Here is a 21,457-nt window from a genome sequence, read left to right on the forward strand (position 1 = left end):
TTTTAATCACAGGAGTGATGATTTAGATATTTATATCCAAACTCCAACTTTTTGATCCAAAGTCAACTGGGCAGCACCACCATTTCACTCCAACACTTGTAAGTGTCTTCAAGGCATCATATTTAACAGTGCTTCTGTATATATCCTTAGCATCGTATTGAACAATGATTCTGTATATATACTTAGCATCGTATTGAACAGTGCTTATTGAAAAGTTTCTCAATGTCTCCCCCGTATGTTTGTAAAGGATGTCCGTCTTCACTATATCCCTGTTGCCGAGGACCTGCAACTCACTCAAACGCATTTCTTCTGCTTAGCAAAATGGGACTTTTATTTCGCATACAATACAACACAATGTTCACGAGAACGCCGCTACATAGAGCTGTTGTCTGATACAATCTGTGGGGAGTAAAATTACTTTGGCAATGATATTGACATGGATAAAGATATCAAAACAATCAGAGCTGTGTTTAAAAAAAAATATCATTTGTTGCAACAACAGGAAGAAGCAGCAGCAAATGAGTGAAGATATAAGGTGTTTTTGTATTCCTTTTAAATGAAATTTTGTATACAAACCCTGAACCTATTTTCTTCATCACTTTGGTGATTTTAGTTGATTTTAACTATGGCCGAACGTAACTGTTTTTATTTTCATAAGTTTGTTAAAAATCATAATTTCTGAGTGATGTTTAAGTTATGACACATGAAAGTGTTGCTGTGCTGTGTCAGTGAAAGTGCCCCCTGGTTCCAGTTCCCTTACCGGGCAAGGAGCTGTTGGATCTCTGCTTCTGCAGCTTCTCTCGTTCCCTCTTGGCTTTAGGCATCATTTTCAGTTTCATGCTGCTCTTGCTACTGCTCCTGGGACCTTCCTGAGTGATGGAAAGAAGGAGGAACAAACTGACTAAAGGACTCTTCTGTGCTTCTAGGAGGAGCATTCCATTTTTTTTCCCCCATCAGTGTTATAATTTTAGATACTGTAATGAATTTCTGGGTAACTTGCTTTTTCATTTATATCAATGAGAACTTCCTTGGACGGTGAACACTTGCTTCTTAGTTCTAAACGTTATCACGTCAGTGTAAACTTGTTGTGGTTCTCTTTTGTCTAATTATTTGGCCATAGTATCCGCTCAAAATAACACAACTACCTTACATACCACAGTTAAAACTGGAGTAGTTCAAAAATTTGAAATTAGAAAATTTTCATTAGAAATTGTTTTTTCAGATACAGTAAACACCATTCATCATTCTAATAGTCTAATGTTATCTGCTTAAATAAGACATTCTGTCTAGTATATATTTTACTTGAAACAGGAGGAACGCTTAGTGTTAAAGCCTCAATGTATTTTTTAAAGTCTTTGCAAACATTCTAATTTAACATGATATAGTTTCTTACCACTAGGTGGCACTGTTTCCTAAGATTTTGAAACAGTCTTTGAAGGTCATTCACAGAACATTTTATCAACAGGGTCAAAGCCTAACCTAAAGCATAGATCTGTGCTTTCACAATGCTTTACCAGACTTTGCTATGCTTTAACCATGATTCAAATATGAATGAACACTTTCTTTTTTTTTTTTTTTAAGAGGTGATTTTCAAAACCAGACAATGCACTGTGATTGTTTCAGGAAAACTGACCAAATATGCAAAATCAAAAAATATATACCTTTGTTTCTGGCAGTTAATGTATGCTGTGCTTTGGCAAAAATATTGCCTTTGAAATAAAAGAGAAGGATACTTGTTCTGGTCATAGAAGTCAGCTCTTCAATGGAAGATTGAAAGAAGTTTCTTAATAAGGAGACTCTCCTGACTGACCTCTTCAGTGCAGTTGATGATATGTGCAATCCAGTGGATCTCTGCTACTTTCTGCAGCTCGTTGCTGAGATTATTCAGTGCAGAGTGCAGCCCTTCTTCCTGGGGAAATTCCAACTGCTGCAATGTAACAAACAAGGACCAGTGATGACATATAAAGAGAAAAGAATCGATCGCACAATGGCCAGCTTCTACTCTCAAACCAGGAGACCCACTCCAACACCCCACATGTTTGTTTGGCATGTTGCTTACTGGGATAGCCTGAGAGTCCAGGGGCCAAACACACATCCATCTCACTATCTGTAAGTTTGTTTGCAGAACACCTAGATTTATAGTACTCTATAGGCACACTCATAGATTAAAGTCTTAACATCAATCGAAGGTAGTATGTATTGCATTGTATATTATGTCAAAACCTATTGAAATTTCACCAGTGCTGTTTTTTCTGTGTGTTATTTAAAACAAACAAACAAAAAAACCCAGTTCTGTTCTCCCCTATAAAAATGTACTGTAGAAAAACCACAGCACAGTGATAAAGCATAGCGAAAGCATAGGTAAGCATTGTAAAGCATGGTTCTGTGGTAAATGCTTAATACAGCCATGGGGATGAATAAACTGGGAAAACTGCAAAAGGACCACGCAAAATGTACTATAGTAAATATAATATCTTATAAAGGCAGGCTCTCAGCAAGCACTGATGTCCATATAATACAGTGGATTCCCCATCTCAGCTACATGCATGTGTTGCCCTGTGTTGCACCCACCAATAGCTTCCCTTCCAGAAACGTCTTTGTTTCCAGCTGTAGAACCTTGACAGAGTTCACAATATCCACTGCTGCATTCCGACTGAGATACTGCAAGAAAATCAATGTGCTTTAGCACCTCTTCCACACTGTGGCTGGGAAATGCAAGCTGTTTTATCACTGCCTATTTCATGGTACCTAATAACTTCATTTGTTCTACTTCACACTCATTGGTCTAGCAGCAATCTGACCATGTTACCTACAGCAACCATATCATCTCTAAGACACTTCTTTTGAATTGCATTGACACTAAATGGTTACACAAAAGTTAACTGAATACATATCCATAGACATATAAAGTATCAACTGAAGCCAATAGGGCTAGTACTTGATAAGTCATACATTCTTGAACAAGTACGTTTGACAGTTCTGTGCTTGTTTAAAGTAATTTTAGCTAACAGAATAACTTCCCGAATCGTACCTCTTTCGCACTTCCATTATTTACACAGGTCTCCAATGTGCAGTTTTGACACACATTACAGCACACATATTTTCATTTTAAAACATGATATCTGGTACTGCTTTTGGTAAAAGGAAGCTCTCAGTTACTATGCCTTATTCTTCCGCTATCTGTTTCACATGCACTTCTAGGTCACTTCACCTCAGCAGTGGCTTCTGGGTCAAAGCATGTTACTGGATGAAAACAGGTCAGTCAATTGGGGAAGCAGCTGATTGGTTAATGGCAGGAAAGAAGACATTGAAGGGCTGGAGACAATTTCACCCTCCAGGTTCCCAAGCAAGTGTAACACAAACTGAAAGCACGGCTTGCAAACATTCTTTAACCTAAAGTAGTACCATGTTTTAAAATAAAAAATGACTATTAACTATAACATGCGTTTTTTTTTTTCACTGGACATTCGAGACTTATATAACAGAGGTACGCACACTAGCTGTAAAAGTTATGATATTATTTTGTTAGCTACAATCCCATTAACCCTCTGACTTCATCAGATAACTCAAGAGGACACGTGCTACAGTACTTGGAAAAGATCAAGCACACTTTGATGGTAAAACCTGTTAAAAATGACTAAAAAGAAATGACAATATGAATCATACACTCCTGCATCTTGTAATGTACACTTCACGACCCTAATGGAAGCAATCAATCACTCCGCCTTTACATTAATAAACAAGATGAGATTAGAATTTCAATTTGGTCTAGTCTGGAGCGCTGAGTCACATCGTAATCTTGAATAAAGTCAACCCCCCCAAAATCTGCTTATTTTCACGTCACAGTTTATCCAATTGCAGTTTGTTAATAACCTGCACTGCACTTTCTGTATGGAGGCCCTAACATTGTTGGGCTGGCTGTTTATAAAATGACAGACTTTCCAAACCCTACATCTCTGGGTTTGGTATACAAGCGGAAGGAGTTTGGTGCCCCCTTACCTCTGGAGTACTGGCCTTGTTTGAGAAGGATTCATTCAGTATGAGAGCGCTGGCATTGACGGAGTGGGCCAGTTCCTGCTCAATCGCCTTTTGGGTCTTTGCTGCTTCGCGGATTCTATGAAAAATAAATTGTTTTTAATTACTGGGCAATTTAAAGTTTGTGACAGCCTATAGTATTACAAAATAAAGAACATTTTAAAAATGTTATATCACTGAAAAAAATTATCTTGTACAGCACAGAATAGTGTCGAAGAGTGACAGGCAAACTCAGAAACCAGGAGTCGTTTCATCACGTGTCACGTGATTTGCAAACTAATTACTAAACGGTTTTGGGTCAGTTACCTCAACTACTGCAAACTATTCGACTGTTAAAACAGTCGTTATTCCATTCCAAGCTAAGCTGTACAGAAGTGCAGCACATATGTGAAAGCTCTCTGGCGCACTCTGCTGGGAAAGGAATGCAGTATCAGAGAGGCGTGTGACAGAAGCGACCGTACTGTACATTGCTATTTGTGTATGACTTCCTCCCGATGCTGTGGAGTGCAGGCTGGGTGTTATGCTCACTTGTTGATGAGCGTGTCCCCGGCCTGTCCGAACTGCTGCAGCTGTGAATACTCCTCCTCAGTCAGGTACTCCATAGACTGCTGTGAGTTGAGGCGTGGCCGTGAGTCCCGGTAATTATCACACTTGCGCTTGTCTTCCCATGATTTCAGAGTGCTCTCAAACGCCTGGAAACAGGGAAGACACCAATTAGTGTTAGATTCATTATAAGTCTTGAAAAAAATGAATAGTTTGTAAGCTACCAAATCCAATTTACAAACAGGGATGTGCAACCAGTTAGGATTTTTTTATTTCACTTTGAAACTTTAAAAACTATAATAAAAAAAGTGCCATGTTTGACACAGAATATCCAATTTAAACCAACTACAGTTGCAACATTTGCCCTCCAGGTGGTGCTATGCATTATGTTCATTCATTAGAATTAAAGTCGTAAACAAAATTGAAATAGAATAACCTGTTTGCTTACAGTGTTAATTTAGATTTGTTTCATATCGGTCACAATGCACTACCCCAATTTGTGCTGTATTATTTACATGTTGATGGCTAGAAATTCAATAAACTTAAGCCCATTACAGCACATTTTTATATTTCGCATTAGGTCGGTATTGCAAATGGTAGATTTGCTTTGAGGACCACTGGAGATGCCTGTCTACCGGACTTTCTTCAGCTATATCCAGACTGAGGCACAGCAGACTGCAGTGGAGTACAATGGATCTGAGCTCCTTAGTCCTACCCGGTCCCTGGTTAACATCTGGGCTCGGTTCTTGTGCACAATCTTGAGGATTCCGGGAGGCTGGACCCAGGCTTCTCCGTCCACCTGCACAGGCACCCCCTCATCTCCCAGGATGGTGATCTTTACTGACCGGCACTGCAAACCAAGCACACACACAAGCACTGAGCAAAACATAGATCTGTCTTTGCCTCTTCTACTCCATTGCTGTGGTAAGGCTGAAAACTTTAACTATCTTAGACTCACAGCAACCTAGACCTTTTGGATTGTACTTGGCATAGTATCCTGTTCATTTTATACAAACCTTTAACCAAATGTAGCATTGGCGATGCGTGCGTGCACTGGTATTCGTGTTTGGTGTCTTTATATTACATAGACTTGACATAGACTTCTAAAAAAACAGTGTGTGAGTAACTGCAATAAGAATCACTCAGAATAGCATCATAAAGGTAAAAGGGCCGGTAAATAAACAAAGAAAATTTTATTTGAATGAACTGACAGTAATACGCCCAGGTTTGCATATGTGTTCACAAGCTTGTGCAGGAGAGATGGACTGAACACCAAGCCAATATTCATTACAAATAACATAATTCAGACAGTACTCAAGGACATTTCAGCCATTCACAGCACAAATAGCTGTTCAACCAGCAATGGTACAGATTCAGGCCAGCTATGTAAATATAGTATTAGGCTGCATGTGCTCAGCCATATAGTTATCTGACTAAACTCAAAAGGTACAGCAATAGCCTTGTGGTTGAACTAGCAGCCCAAGTAGGATTACACCCCAACTGAATTAGATGAATGACAGTCAAAGGTAAACAAGGAGTCAAGTCTAAAAGTCTCGTAAAAGTGTAAGCGTAGGAAAAGCATTAAGATTAATAACTTTTTTTTTTATTTCTTTAAAATTATTTCAGACAGATGTATGGTTTACAGAGAATTCAAAATCAGCAAACAACTCTATATCCAAGGAGAATCAGGATCCAACAGGCATCAATCACTGGAAATACTTCATGAAGAAGAAGTATAATTGATAAACTGATGACCATTTGACCATTGCTAAAAAGATTACCGATTATCCCTGTAGTCAAACCCATAAACTACATCAAAAATACACTTCTTTTTTTTTACATATATTGTTCAAGAGCCATCTCAGTAATACAGAACAAGCTAATGCATAAAACAGTTAAAAAGCTGTATCTAAACAAGATGTGCTATACAGGCTCAAATTCAGGCTAGCCTTCGAGAACTCCCTCATTCAGGGCTCTGCCTTCTACCCACAGTCTTCACACAAACTAAGGTTACAAAGGCACATATTCAAGCACCAGACCGGGAGGATTTTGTACAGCCATTTCAGTGCTGAAGAAATACTACAGTTTAAATACAGATTGAACTGCCAGCTCATTTGTTCAAATTACCCTTTGTGAACATTACAAGACAACAGGCTAGATTCTCAAAAGCATTTAGTGCTACTTTATTTCTAATAATCGCTAATTTATAAACTAATACAAAAAAAAAAGTAACGTCTTACAAGACACTAAATTAAATCTGTTTTTTGCTTCATAAAATGATGCTAATGACAATTCGAAGTATTATATATCTTTAAGAATCTAGCCCAACATGCTGTATTATAAATTACAACCATGGATACGTTCTTTTTCTCACAAATGCCATTTTCTTGAGTTCCACGTTCTTCCACATGTTCTTACCTGAGCTATTCTGTGATGCTGCAGGTTTATGACCCTGGACATCGCCATCTGCATACTCCCAAACACAGCCACCACTTCCAGCTTCTTATCATCAAACGAGGGCGCACCAAAAAACTGTGGGGGGAGGGGGGGAAGAGTCTTTATTGAACAGGGCGTTGAAAACCTTTTTCGTACTCAAGGCTACAGAGTAAATATCGCTTTTTTAACCCAAATTCTTTTTTGAACTCATTCAAATCCAATGAAAGAATGGCTGGCCGAATCGTACTGTTCCACTGTGCTGAGCGGCCCTGGAGCTTGATCTAAGAAAAGTAATACTCTGAATTTAGCTCTTTTAAGTCACATCTGAACCTCACTGTGGATCAGACCATTCTGAAAGCTAATGCACAATGACTCACGTTGTCCTCTTTGGTCCCTCCCCAGAAGTTGATTCCCCCGGCGTAGCTGGGAATGTTGAGCACTGCCAGCCCCTGTAGACTGGGCAAGGACATGGGCACACCGTCGCACTGCAACACAGGCACACCCAAAGCATGAGCACCACAGCAGAGAGGGCTGGCACAGCAACACACAACAGACAAACATCTTCAAAGCTTTCGTGAAAAACAACTAGCAAAGTTACTTAAAATAAACAGTACCCAAACCTCAGGGTTATACTTAGACATGTCAGGGAAGTGCGTGTTCCTCTTGCGGTTATTTTTGATATTTGTTGCTAATCACTGTAGTCTGAAAACAGTTACCACAGCAGGCTTTTAACCTCTGGAGGCGTCATTCATTTGGTGGTCTAACATATAGACTTTGAAACACGTCATTCAAAAACTACATTATTCTGAGCAATATAAACAACTGCACTCTGCTATATGGTTTAAACTGAAGCCCTTATTCTTGCAACCTGTTTTGTGGCTACAGCATTAGCTTGTACACTGGGTGGAAATAAGATGAAGATGGTATAATGCAGCTCAGGTTTTTCTAATTAAGAAAACAGATAAAACCTATAAGAAATAAAGTCAAGTAAAAAAACGTCACTGATGAAGTCACTGAGTAAGGGACGGATTTGATTAATCTATACCTTGCATTTTACAGAACCTGGATTACATCAACCACCTACATGTGGTTATCCCAGTATCACCTAGAAATAGTAGTGGCTGATGCAATGCAGTTGGCTGCAGCTTTGGCTTTCCCCGACAGGGTATAGGTTGATCAAATCCACATTTCATTTCAGCTGGAATGGTTCTCTTCTGCATCCCCACACCACCCCTCCCCTCAGCGCTGTTTCTGGGCTCTGGTGAGATTGTTGTACCTCCAGCTGCACTCGCTGCTCAAGGTTTTTGTATGTTTTCTGAAGCAGCTCCTTGGTCCCCAGCACTCCGTACCACATCATGTTCTTCGTACGACTGCTGTGGTGACAAAAAGAGGGACAATAATACTAATATTAAACCCAGGATAGGTGATACATACCCATGGTATACAATATTTGTCATGGGATGCAGCGATAATAAACAAGCCCTTGTTTATTTCACGATTGTTTGCTAAAAACGATTAGCTAAAAACAAGATGTTGACAATAATTTACTGTGGCTACCCGAACGCATTTGAAGGTAGCGTACAGTAATCTATTTTTGCAAGGCAGTATGTAGTAAGCAGTATGGCACTCGTCCCTTCAGACAGGTGAGCTGGATGTACAGAACTGCAGTCTTTAGACCGGTGTTTTGTAAATTCCTTTATTAAAATATCCACATCTACGTCAAAATGTAGATCAAAGTTTACTAATATGTGTCTGTTTGTCAATATCAGCATTTGGTAAACAGAGGGTAGGAAGAAAGCATTAGCATCGGCGAGGCACCATATTTAGCAGGGAATCCCACACCAGGAAAACTGAAGAACTGGAACATGGGGTCAATCCATACCTGCATTTCTTTGGGTGCTCATCCCGCTTGTTGTTGAATTCCAAAGAGATTTTGGCATCCAGTCCAATCCCAAAGTAATTGTTCATGACACACTTCTCAGTGCATTGTCTGGGAACAGATTCAGTAATTCTGTATGTTACTGACATTATCGCTGAAGAGATGTGCATCTACTTGTTTTGTTTCTTGAATTTCTTTCAATACCTGCATACAAACCTACTGCTTCCTGGTGACCTAACATTTCCTGTGCAATACATGTGCATATAACAACACAGCTATTGTATCTCTTTAAGAATGCACGTTCTAAAGCTGAGGGAACATAAAGCCATGTGCTCCCTCAGCTTGAGACTTACATGGAGTTGGGATCCTCAGTGAAATGAACAGAGCTGAAGCTGTCTGACTTCTCCAAGAAGATGGAGGATGTGGTTGAGCTCACTGTCCCTCGACCTGTGGAGACGAGACAAGACCAAGCTGACTCAATTAAAGCAATATTAGCTTGTTAAGACTTTCTCCTTTGCTTTCAGACTGTTTAAAGTCATGTTCATTGTTAATGGTGATTGAGAAATAAGAGAAGCTATATAGCACACACTTTTGACTAAATGGACAGTCTCTGACATAACTAATTCCTTTGTTTGTTCAAAAGGTACCCCTGTCAGGTATTCTGGAATATGTAAAAGCTGCATCTGATGTATGGTGATAGCTTGTTTGACTTTAAAACAGCACTTTTAAAATGCAATCACTGGACTAAAGGGGAATTGTAAATTGTGGGGGACAGTTTTGTTTTTTTTTATGCTGCCCTTTGCCGCAATCTTTCCAAAAAATCAGTTCCCAAGAACAATAATTGCCCAGTAAACTTGAAATAAAATACAAATAAAAACCTCTGTGTTGCAAGCTAGGCAAGACTATCTAACAGGCTTCTGCCAGACATTTCTTTTAGGGTTTAGGCAGAAAATAGGAAAGGGCACTCACGCAGAGCATCAGCTTCCTTTTCTTTTAACTCCTCGCTGCTGTCTTTCTTCAACGACATTGAGGAAGAGGAAGACATCCGGTAGACCTGAGTGTGGCTGTTCTGTTCATCGACCACTGAGAGAGAACATAAGGTCAGAGCATGAGGAGGCTGCAGGTCAACTGTTTGTGGGATGGCAGCATGACGTTATTTAAATAACTGACGGATCTGCTTACTTCAGTTTTGATTCCCAAGTTATGCCTGCATGTATACCTGAATAAGGATGTACTGTACCTCTCTGTTTAACAACAGTTAAACATTCTGTGTAGAAGTAGTCACTATTTAAACAATTATACACATTTTGAATGGCAAAGTAGACTTGATTACTGTTCATGGTCATCGTTTTACTGATGTGTGAGAACTCTTGGGCATTGCCCGTTCTCATTTCATACATTTTCTTGATAGTTGGAGGTTTCTACTGTATGTGAGCTTGTGATCCTTATAAATTGTGCAGGGCTTGTTGGATTGATCTGAGATTGTATGTAGGAGTTCATAATGGTAGAGCAATAAAACTGCACAATTATAAATTAAGAACTGACACACCAAACACCCCGAAAACCCACCCCTGGCTATAACAGCTCTAAAAGCACAATCCTTTACAATCGTAAACTGTCAAGCTAGTTTACTACTGTGTTTTAAATTGTCACATACTGTACAGTATTCAATTACAGTAGTTAACAATGAAGCAAGATATTATAAATTATGAAATATTTTTTATTAAATGCGAAAACTCCCATAAAACTGTTTTTGGTTGAATCCTTTAGCGAAATCATTTAAGATTTTTATATTTGTTTAGCGCTTCAAAGCTTAAACCTTTACATGTACCTGGAGCTGTTTGTTTCTTCATACAGTATATAAGACTCACCCTTCTCTGCTTGTTCAATGATTTGCCTCAGGGCTTTCTTCAGGCTGTTGGCTCTCAGCATGAGCTGGTCCTTGGATCTGAAGACCCTGGGTAGGGTGTCTTCCTCCTTATTGACCCCTTGGCTGGTGTCCGTGGGGGGTATCACCGGGGAGCCAGCGGGCACGAGCACAGCGTCCGCCTCCTCACTCAGGGTTTTCACTAGGGAGTCCAGCTTCTCGTTCAGCAATGCGCACTGCACAGAGACACACACCAGCGCGGTTACAGGACGGCTTCTCTGGGGCCCTTCATAGGAGGGATTCAACCCAAACACACAGCTGCCCTTCCAAATGGCTCTGTTCAACTCACAGACACAGGAGAACCAGACGTGGCACACAGTCAGAAAGCTTTTGTCTAAGAAGGCATGTCTGTTTGAAAATCGGTGTATAACAGTGATGCTGCATTTTTGGATTGGGTCCACCTCTTAGCTGTATTTACATTATGGTGCCGCTATCTTTATTCTTTTAGAAAGCACCACATAACATGATCATTGTGGAATTACAGAATGCTAAAACTGTATCAAATGCCAAAAACCTTATCTTTTTCCCAATTGCTGTTTTTAACAACCGCTATAATAATAGTGTGGGTTAGCAATGTGCTAAATCAGTGATACTCAACTGTATCTTGAGGAAATACATTGCTTCACTATACATTAACCTCACTTCCTCTTACAGCACTAGCGACTGCAGTTTTAACTTCTTTCTTCAATAAACAAATTCATGTTTAGTGCTAGAGACAGGGCAGAGGCTGCGCTCAGGACCCTTCTTGACAAGAGCCACTGTGAGAAAATCCCCCTTACATCCTGACCTGTACTCCTCCTGCATTCATGTTTGGGTCAACTGGGGAATTTTCTGTTATCAGCAGAGCAGGTACAGCACCAGTAAAGTAATGCAAAGCTTTCACGTGTCTCAACTGTTTTGGCAGGAACCCCCAAAGAGTGGCTAGTTAATTATGATGCAATTCACCCTAGCATAATGAAGTATTGAATTCATATTTAGTAAATCTAGAAACCAGGACCAGAGGACACTGTTGGAAATTAAGTAGAGATAGACTTTGGACAGAGGGAGGAGACACTTCTTTGCACATAGGGTGGTGAGGGTATGGAGTGGGTTACCTCATTGTTGAGAAAGAATCACTTGGATCATTTCAGACCTAACTTGACAGGTTTTGAGATCAATCAGCTACTTGGAAATGGTCTTAGGTGGGCAGAATGGCCTCCTCTCGTTTGTAAATGTTCTTATGACACATTTAAACAAAATTAGACCCCTTATCAACATTCTTAACAAGTGTACTGTACGTGGATTCATTACATAAGCCACTACAGTCTACAGGTGCTTGGATGGACCTGGTGGTACTTGCCTTTTTGGCCATGGTATCAGCCTCTTCCTTGTTCTCTGTGGCCCGTTCATAAGCCTTCCCCACCTCAGCAACAAATTCATTGACTGTGCCGCACAGGAACCTGGGGGGCAGGAGCGCAAACAATGAAAATAGCCCCCCTATGTACGTACATATTGGTTTAGAAATGCAAGTATAACAGTACATATTATATACATTTCTTGTTAACTGTGTATTTGCTACTAAGGCCAATTTAGAAATACATGGTATCAATTAGGCTCAACATCTGCACTGCATTGATTACAGGGATATTAAATGGAAATCCATATGAGAATGACAAAACAGCATTCAAATCAACATTGTAGTCTGCCTAGTACTATCCAGTATGTGCTTGACTGTGAAGGCAGTGAATTACACAAGCCTTACTTGGCTGATGAAATGACATCCGCGTGTTTGTCGGAATCCAGAATCTTAGTCAGATGGAAAGCAACAGAATCAGAGTACTGGGTCATCTGAAACTGAAAAAAAACCAATGAGGACTGGTAGAAATGGTATAGAACAGAATCAGTGTACTGGGTCATCTGAAGCTGAAGAGAAGCCAATAAGAGGACCTGTAGCGCTGGTACAGAACAGAACTGTATTCCTGAAAAAAAACATTATACTGAAGGCCTGTGTTTACTGCTGAAACAATTTCTTAAACTCCACTGTGCAAACGGGTTGTAAGGCTCTATAGTCATGGCTTCCATTTGCCCCATAATGACACACTAGCACTTGTATTCTCATTATAAGGCAGAACACAAATTGCACAAGCTTATAGCTATGGTTAGAGACTACAGCAGTATAAAGGGGGAGAACTGTATTATGATTTATAACAAAATAACTATAATATACTTTAGAACTATAATATACTTTATAAAAGGATCACTTGATGTACATGGTAGGTATTAGAACTTGCTCAATACATGCAGTGACCTCCACTATGTTAGAACCACAAACTTACAGTTATAAACAGAAAAAAAATATCAAACCCACCCTCACTCCAGTGGGCAGACTTGTCCTTTTCCAAACTCCCACTGTCCTCCCTAAGCTACAAACACAGCTCCTCTATACGCATACCCCAAATTCCCATTGATAATAATGAAGCTCACTGCATCGTTATCCGTCAAACACTAACCCACCCCTTGTTCTCATTGGCTAAAGCCTTCTATCACTCATTCACAATGTATAAGCGCTTTCTCCTTAGGTCAGCAGCTCTTTCCTTTCTGGTACCCCCTGACCACAAACCCCAGCAACCCCTCTGGTATTGTCCCAAGCTCTTTGTTTTGAGTGGGCAGGTCCACTCATTGAATTTGATCCTCTAGTTGGGTACCTGCAGAGCAGAGTCTCCATTCTCCTCCTGTTTAATGGATGGAGGGGGCTGCTTTGATGGCACCTCATATGTTAGGACACTCCACCTGTATCGCAGGGATAAAAGAAGGAAAACGCACATCAGCCAAGAAGACTTCACCACTCACCATCCTACCAGTCCACTAAGCTCACATTGTGATGGCAAATTGGTTTCAAGCACGTAATATGATCCAAAAAAGCCTTCTTAAACCTCTGATTTCATTACAGCAATGATATCCTCCACAAAGAGCTTTATCAGTTGGATAAATGGTCTTCAATTTCATCCCCTTGCATTGAACTGCAGGAGTGAGTATACCACCAATATTATTGTTTTTTTGTGTGACATTTCCTATTGCAACAAATCTCTAAGCTCTGGTATAGTTCATAACAAAAATTTTAAACAGACCTTTTGCAACGTGTTTCACTGTTTTTGTTATACTATTTCTACTCCTGTGTATAAACCTGACGTTTCTTGTTAGTGGTTATATACAGGGTTTCATAGCTTTCTTTCCTGCTATGTATAAAGTTATTTAGGTGTTTTCATGTAACCATATCTGCTTTGGTTTCATTCTTGTCCCTACAAAATAAAGTTATGAATAAGACTTCTTGTTCTTTACAGCCTACTCATTAAAATGTTATGCATATGTTTAAAGAGAACAAGATTATCTTTTCAGGGATACCAAGATATTTAGCAAGCAAAGGATCTGAGTGGTGGAAAACATGAAACAAATAACAACTAAATTTATTTGTCCCAGTACTTGTGGTGGCTAGTCACTGTATATAAACCCAGTGGTAAGTGTGTGCAGCCTTGTGTTGTACAGTGACAGACAGTTACCTGTCCAGCATTTTTGTGGTGGCACGTTCCAATTTCTCCAGGATCTGTAGCAGCTGGGTATCGTCATCACACAGGCCCCCCCAGCCCAGCACCCGGGCGAGGTCATTTCCTGTGCCAAGTGGCAACACTCCCAGCTGGCACTGTGGAGGAGACACAAGGGGGTTTCAGGGGTCACACTGAGGGCATGTCCCAGGTCACGAGTACACTGGCTATTCTTACATTTATCAGCCACTGCGCCCTATCGGGGGTGACTTTCAAAGCTTGGTCGCTTTTATTGAGTAAATCTTTTGTGTGGAATTACTTTAACTACATGACTTGTCTGGACAAAATTGAAATACCAAAACAAAGATTTGAATTTATATCATAAGACACAGCCTAAGCTGGATACATGAAAACTTCTTATAGATCATCTTTACATAAAGAAAAGCAGAAAATCTACATACTGTTAAAAATGAAACATTCATTCAATAACTTATATAATCATTTTACTATGACCCATGTATAATATTTTTTTTGTCAGTTGATTGGTTTTCATGCAGACACTTCAAAATAAGATGTAACCAAATGTTTGTGAATCAGATGACTATGATTTATAATTTTCCCTAAAACAGGTTAAACTGTTATATTCATTACATTTTAAGGTGTTCGTAATACAAAATGTGATCTGACAGTTATTTTCAAGGCAGTTTAAGTATCTGTTATACTGCACACAGCAAGTTTCTGGTTTGTTTCCTGCCTTACCTGCTTATGCAGTCCTAGTTTATCAAGTTCAGACAGCACCCAGCCCACACTTCCATCCCCTCCACAGACCAAGATTCGGAAGGTAGCAAATTTCTGGAACAGCCTTAAACTATAAAACAAGGAAACCACCCTTTTATATTATTATTTTTTAAATCCAGCCTCACAAGGTTTTCATATGCAGTACATTATGTGTTTTGTACAAGAAACGGAATCTAGTTACATAAATAAAGTAGCTTTTCTTATTTAAAAAATGCTGACAACCAAAAAACAAACAAACATTTGAATCATTAAACACTTTACAGTAAACTCTGTTTAGTAACCAGGAAGTCAAACACTGTTTAAATGCAATCTCTGTAATCTGTAATTAGATGCGAGATACACTGCGTGCTGTCTAAATAAATACCAAGCATCTGATTGTCTCGCTAGGCCCTGTGTGTGTGTCTATGGTTTCCTTTCCAGGTTGAACCATTCCTTCTAGTCATAGTGGATCACCCCTCTTTCAAAGCTTCAACACATTTCACAAGGAGAAGCCGCTGTATTCCCAGCTCACCCGAGATGGGGTCCTCCATTCATCAAGTCGAAGACCTGGGCTGGGTTGAGCAGCTGCTTGAACTTGCGTAGAAACTTCACTCCCTGGTTGTCCCCACTCTTGGAGTTGACTAACACAAGCAGGGGGCTGGAACAAGAGGGGGAAGTGGCCTTCCAGAAACCTGACAAGAAATGCAAAGATGAATTGTAAAGCAGAAAACAATGTACTGTCTATTGCAAAGACATGTGGACATCTGTTGGGGACATCAGTTGTGTCCTTCATTTTGTCTGCAGTATTGGCAGTTTGCTGAAACTCATTTTAAGGGGTAAAATAAAGCACAAATATCCCTCTTACTGGTATTAAATGAATATTATTCTGGGCACAGTGTTTGTACAGACTGTTAAATAAAATACTTTGAGTGCATTTTAAGATGTTTATCTACTTAAGAACACCAACATATAGTGGAAACCCTCAAAATAAAAGTGAGTGAACTAAATGCTGTTACACTGTAGTTACCATTTGTTAATATTTACTACCTGCATTTAGCACACTACATTGTGATTGTAAGAATGGGATTCCATAACAGTCATTTTACCTGTTGTATAAGTTGGTTCTAAATACATTAAATAATTTTAAAAAATTTAAATACAGAGTAGCTACATTGTAGTTGATGAACAAGACTTTTTTTGCAATATAATTAATCAAATGGTTCCTCAATATGTATTCTGTCCCAGTACTAGTTGATTTTCTTTACAAATGTGTCTATAGCAGACTCGTCTGCTTTAATTTAACTTATTTTCCTATCTCCATTTTAATTGGTGGACCTTGTTTGGCCTCCAGGCTTCAAACGGGAGGTGCTAAAGCACACAGTTCAAACTGTTAGTCTGTTTGTTCTAAAACAACCCCTTGGGTGGCACATAGAGACAAGGTTAAGCTTGAAGATCTGTCTAAAGCAGAAGGAAGGGGGATTTTCTTCCCCAGCTAATCTGTTCAATGGCAGTTCAGAAGCATCTATCTGACAGTAGATGATAAGGACAGATTAACAAATCCTGCCTTTGTGGCTCTTAATGAAGGCAGCTAGCTACTAGCACGTGAGAATCATCCAGGGAAATAAAACTGCAGAATGATTTATTGCAGAATGATTTATTGATGTCTTATGTGTTTATTTTATTTAACTTAACCCTATTACTACTATAATTATTACTAATGTCCTTTCACCTTAATCATCCACCTTTCAAGTCTGTGTTTTCATAATGGTCTGCATTCTCATAAGATATGTCTATGAAAATACCATCCAATCTATTTGTTAGTATGCCCAATTATTTTATCAATTTTTCTCCTTGTGGTAGGGCAGATCGGATCACTTCTGGCACCACATGTGACAGGGTAGCATCACAGCCCAGGCTGTTACTGGCAGGAAAGAGAAACACAAACAGGAACAAACATTCACCTTCACTACTGATACAAAGCAATACAAAAATCACAGCATAACCCCCTTCCCCAACTCAACTCCTCCTCCTCCTCCTCCTCCTCCTCCTCCTTCAAACTCCTCCCCCAAACTCCTTCCTCAAACAAAGGATTTTGCTTCATTTTTATACATGTGGCCACTCCTCAATTAGTACAAATTACCTAATTTGGGAATGGCCACACCTGCGATTGCTGGCAGGGACAAATTTAACCCCATCCCTGCCAACCTTACATTCCCCCGCACATGCCATTTACACCAGCAGGGCTTTGCCACATTCCCTAACTTAGAATGCAAATTATATTTCCCTATCTGCTCATGAGAACTAACTGCCAGAACACCATTTTTCACACTCAAATACGGATATACAACACTAATAGAATTTGATTATAATTTGTGTTAATGTCACCTGCTTGCGTTAGCAGAGAAGTCAAGTTTCCTTATTGAGATGGCTGCCTCATGTCTTGGATTCGACAGAAGCAATGCGCAGCAGATGCATGTGTCCATTTGAGTAGGCAGCCTCTAAGCTTGCCAGAGTGATGTCACTCTATTTTAAATGAAATGCCAGCATTTCTGTACAATTCACTAGTTATGCAGACTGAGTAGAAATTAAATGCATCAGATGGTTTTCTGACATTAGGAAATGACTTTTAATTAGTCTGAAGTATTATTACTCCAGCCATGACATATATCCGTCTGCCACCACTGTAAATAACACAATTAGTTAAGCAGTTCCCTCTACATGTAAAAATGTGTGACATATAAACACTAGCATCTCCTTATGTCCCGATTCTATCTCTCAATAATTTGAGTTAAAGAATGTCCTGACCTAAAGTTTCATCAGTCAGCGGCTTTAGATGTATGTAAAGGGTTAAAATGAGTGCCTTGTTAAAGCTGCTTTATCCCAATGCAAGAAATGTAGGGTCATCCATCAGGATTCCTCAGCAGTAATTATTTTTTACAATCCAATACCTCTCTCTCTCTCTCTCTCTCTCTCTCTCTCTCTCTCTCTCTCTCTCTCTCTCTCTCTCTCTCTCTCTCTCTCTCTCCTCCTCCTCCTTGTCTCTCCTTCCCTCCCTCCCTCTCCCTCTCCTGCTCCATAATATAAAGTATGTAAGGGATGAGAAATGACTTTCCCTAGCTGAGTTAGCAAAAGGCCATCTCTGTAATAAAAAAAGACCAGATCAATTACAGGCAAAAGCTTTTCCTCCCCTCTCGTGTGATTGAAAAAGGCAGGCTGCAGTGACGAGGCGTGATATCGTCAATAACTCACCGTCAGAGTCGATGCTGTTCAGGGCTGTGGGAGGGATGATCGACACACGGAAGGGGCCCAGGGGACACTTTTTTCCAAACTGCTCCTTGCAAGCACTGTGTACCTGCAGCAACAAGCCAGCAACGCGTTAGTTATCAATAGATTCACCGTGAGTACTAAAGGGGTTAAGCTAAATGGTTGTAGATGTTGTGAATTTTTATTTTGGATCGTGAACACCGTTCAATGGGTCAGCTGTGTAGAAAGTGTGAGATTTGGGGCATACAGAGTTTCTGGTTCATGTTCCACGATACTTGCTTATAGTAGCTAAGCTATATAAAGGTTATGTTTACCTGTGTGAAGCTGCTGTAGTGTTTTTTTCCATGTCTGCAATTACATGTCTGGAGTTATAACTTCATTCATTTCCAGCGTTTCATATTGAATTAACTCCTATTGAAGCTGGGAAAACAACCTGATAGGCACCTTCAATGCTTTTACTTACCATAGTTGTTTTTGTTAGAGCTTTGTAAAATTAAAAAAAAAAGAATCTCCTTTAAAAAAACATAAATTAAAGACTGAAGTAACCGTTTTTTTCTCAAAAGTATTGAAATCTTACACGTACCAGGTTTTTGTCATATCTTCAACTGTCAATACAAGCAAATACATGTACAGCGATGGCCAAAAGTTTGCTTCATAAAATTGAAGGAAACCTGTTGAATAATGTTATGTTAACATACTGAATGACCTACCACTTTGTAGTTCTGCACATACTCAACAAAAAATGTGTAGCTTTTGCAATATACTTTTGTAGTTTCTTTGATTACATGATGTTAAATAAAATGATCTAAGTTATGTTAATGTCAGTTTAAAAAAAAAAAAGATGTCTCAATCCTAAAACTTTTGGCCATAGCTGTACATATTATAAAAATAATACATGTAGAGTAACAAATAGATTATGTTTTTCCCCAAACAGTAATCACACAGTGACTTTAAGTGTATGCACAGTCGTGATCTGAAAACATTGCATGGGGTACTGCAACACACTATGCGACTGATACCGCATGTTTCAGTTACTGGTTTCTAAGGTCAGCTCTCTCTACTCAGCTAGACTATTTGGTGCTACTCCTAGTAGCAAAGATCCCTATACATCAGCATTGGGGATAAAAATGGATAATATTTGGGGGTACCACTGTGGGCAAAATTACATGTATTGTACATTTCTATTTAGGGATACGAACAACATGTATTGTCAGAGGTTCTGAGTATGGTAGAATGAGCTACACGTGGCCCAGCCCCATTCGTTCTGTCTATGTCCTTGTGTATTAGATTTGAAGGTTGTTCTAGAGTACTCACAATGGCTTTGCACCAAAGACAGCGGCAGTCTTGCAGCCTCCTCACGCTCCCACACGTTTTGTCACACACCACACACTTGGCACTGACCGGCAGATTCCCTTCAAGCCACTGGTGAGGCATGGCTACCTGCACAGAAATGACCACAAACCCCCATCAGCAAGGACGGCTCACCCAGCAAAAACAACACAAGTGAAGGCATTCGCTGGCTCTCTATGTTGTACAGTGTTTTAATAGTGACAAGCGAAATGGGTTTGGTCATTACCAATCCTTACTTGTGAAAAACACATTATTGAGGAAGCAGCTAGTCTTGCGAGTGCCGGCATGAATTACAAACAAGTTCAGGGCATTTTGTGTGATAACTGAAGCACCATTGTGAAATAATAAAGTTACGCAACGCCGTTACATTGTGCTTGACCAAGCTGTTCTTGTGCCTTCACCTGTACCACAACAGACAATGTTTGGTAGTCAAGAGAGTACATATTCCTGAAGAATCGCTTGTCATCTGTTTCTGGTGCCTCGCCCCAAAATGCTATTAAATGCATTAAATGAAAACAAGAAACAATGAGCTGAAACAACTCCTTCTAGTCCAGCAGACTGCATCTCTGTTGGAATGTGGCATAGCAAGCTCGGCTGACATCCTTCTTTAGAGACATTTCTAAATCTGGCTGGATGCGCTTGTCAATTAGAGGCATGAGGAAGTCTTATTTAGGTAGGGATGAGGAAAAATGTCTCTTCATTGAAAAGGGATTCATTACTCCTCGGAGGGTATTTTAGTGGGATCAGGATGGCTGTTTTATAGTTCAAGCTTTAATTATAAAGCCCCAAGTGACCTGCACGATTCACTCTTGGTGATGTGTGGATTCATAACTAGCAGCAAATTCCTACATTTTATTGGAAATTCCGCCTGTGAGATTTAAAATGAGATTACAATTAGGAATGGAGACTTGTTCGCGGGATTTAAAGCTGTATTACAGTTAAAACTAAATTGAAAAATTGTGGCGAAATGTAAAAAAATGCCTAAACACACAAAAAACCCCCAGAAGAATGTGTCCGTGACCAGAAGGATTTTGTTGAGGAAGACAGCAAAGGAAAGAAGGTACAACTGAAGTATGCAAGTACTGTCGAGTTACAATACATACAGTGACAGAAAAAACTGCCCAAGCATTTTGGAAAGTAACCAAAAACAATAATTTCATACAGTATATAAAAAGCGATAGCCCGAAAAAAAAAAAGATATCAAAAATAGCTAAAAAAAAGCACTGAAAAATGAAATTAATTGAAAAACAGAAGCCTTAATTATAACAAAACTGTGAATTCAGTCAGATTGTTACAGTGTGTGTTCTTATGTGCACTGGAGAAACAATTGACGTTCAAAACAAAACCAGTAAAACCTGGTTTTGAACCTGGCCACCTCAGTAAAAAGGCCACATCATAAATTGAGACTTTTTTTTACAATCCCAATTTTCTCGTATTGATGTCAATATAAGGCCATCCTCAATATTAAAGCCGCCATCAATATCGTCTCAAACCACTGTTAAACCACCAATGTGCTGTAAATTACTAAACCCTCTGAAAGCTTGGATTCCACTGATTTGCACATCTGATTTATATTTAAAACAATAAGTATTAGGAACTAAAAGAGTAAATTAGAACAATTTGGATTGAAGAAAACTAAAATAAGTGACTGGCCTGTACACAAAGGTTTCACTGTTGTTGTTCCAAGAAGATGATACTGTAGATGGACATCAACCACCAATGACCAAT

At 39.5% G+C, this 21,457-nt stretch overlaps 1 protein-coding gene across 5 annotated transcripts in view; it reads right to left on the minus strand.

The window, feature by feature from the left end:
• si:dkey-172j4.3 (diacylglycerol kinase eta) overlaps positions 1 to 21,457 on the minus strand; it is a 111,312-nt gene that overhangs the window by 5,552 nt on the left and 84,303 nt on the right. For 4 of the 5 annotated variants that reach the window (XM_041220706.1, XM_041220705.1, XM_041220709.1 and 1 more), the window contains 21 exons: positions 19,694 to 19,819; positions 18,365 to 18,467; positions 15,648 to 15,807; positions 15,098 to 15,206; positions 14,357 to 14,496; positions 13,505 to 13,589; positions 12,562 to 12,653; positions 12,160 to 12,259; positions 10,765 to 10,996; positions 9,863 to 9,976; positions 9,247 to 9,340; positions 8,897 to 9,004; positions 8,291 to 8,387; positions 7,392 to 7,499; positions 6,997 to 7,110; positions 5,294 to 5,428; positions 4,564 to 4,727; positions 4,000 to 4,114; positions 2,572 to 2,661; positions 1,811 to 1,927; positions 761 to 869 (listed from right to left, as the gene is read on the minus strand). In XM_041220706.1, coding sequence (XP_041076640.1) covers positions 761 to 869; positions 1,811 to 1,927; positions 2,572 to 2,661; positions 4,000 to 4,114; positions 4,564 to 4,727; positions 5,294 to 5,428; positions 6,997 to 7,110; positions 7,392 to 7,499; positions 8,291 to 8,387; positions 8,897 to 9,004; positions 9,247 to 9,340; positions 9,863 to 9,976; positions 10,765 to 10,996; positions 12,160 to 12,259; positions 12,562 to 12,653; positions 13,505 to 13,589; positions 14,357 to 14,496; positions 15,098 to 15,206; positions 15,648 to 15,807; positions 18,365 to 18,467; positions 19,694 to 19,819 — 2,512 coding nt within the window. The remainder of the gene's footprint in view (positions 1 to 760; positions 870 to 1,810; positions 1,928 to 2,571; positions 2,662 to 3,999; positions 4,115 to 4,563; positions 4,728 to 5,293; positions 5,429 to 6,996; positions 7,111 to 7,391; positions 7,500 to 8,290; positions 8,388 to 8,896; positions 9,005 to 9,246; positions 9,341 to 9,862; positions 9,977 to 10,764; positions 10,997 to 12,159; positions 12,260 to 12,561; positions 12,654 to 13,504; positions 13,590 to 14,356; positions 14,497 to 15,097; positions 15,207 to 15,647; positions 15,808 to 18,364; positions 18,468 to 19,693; positions 19,820 to 21,457) is intronic. The other variant, XM_041220707.1, reaches the window with a different exon arrangement.

This window comes from Polyodon spathula, chromosome 20 (genome assembly GCF_017654505.1).
Source record: "Polyodon spathula isolate WHYD16114869_AA chromosome 20, ASM1765450v1, whole genome shotgun sequence".
NCBI lineage: Eukaryota > Metazoa > Chordata > Actinopteri > Acipenseriformes > Polyodontidae > Polyodon > Polyodon spathula.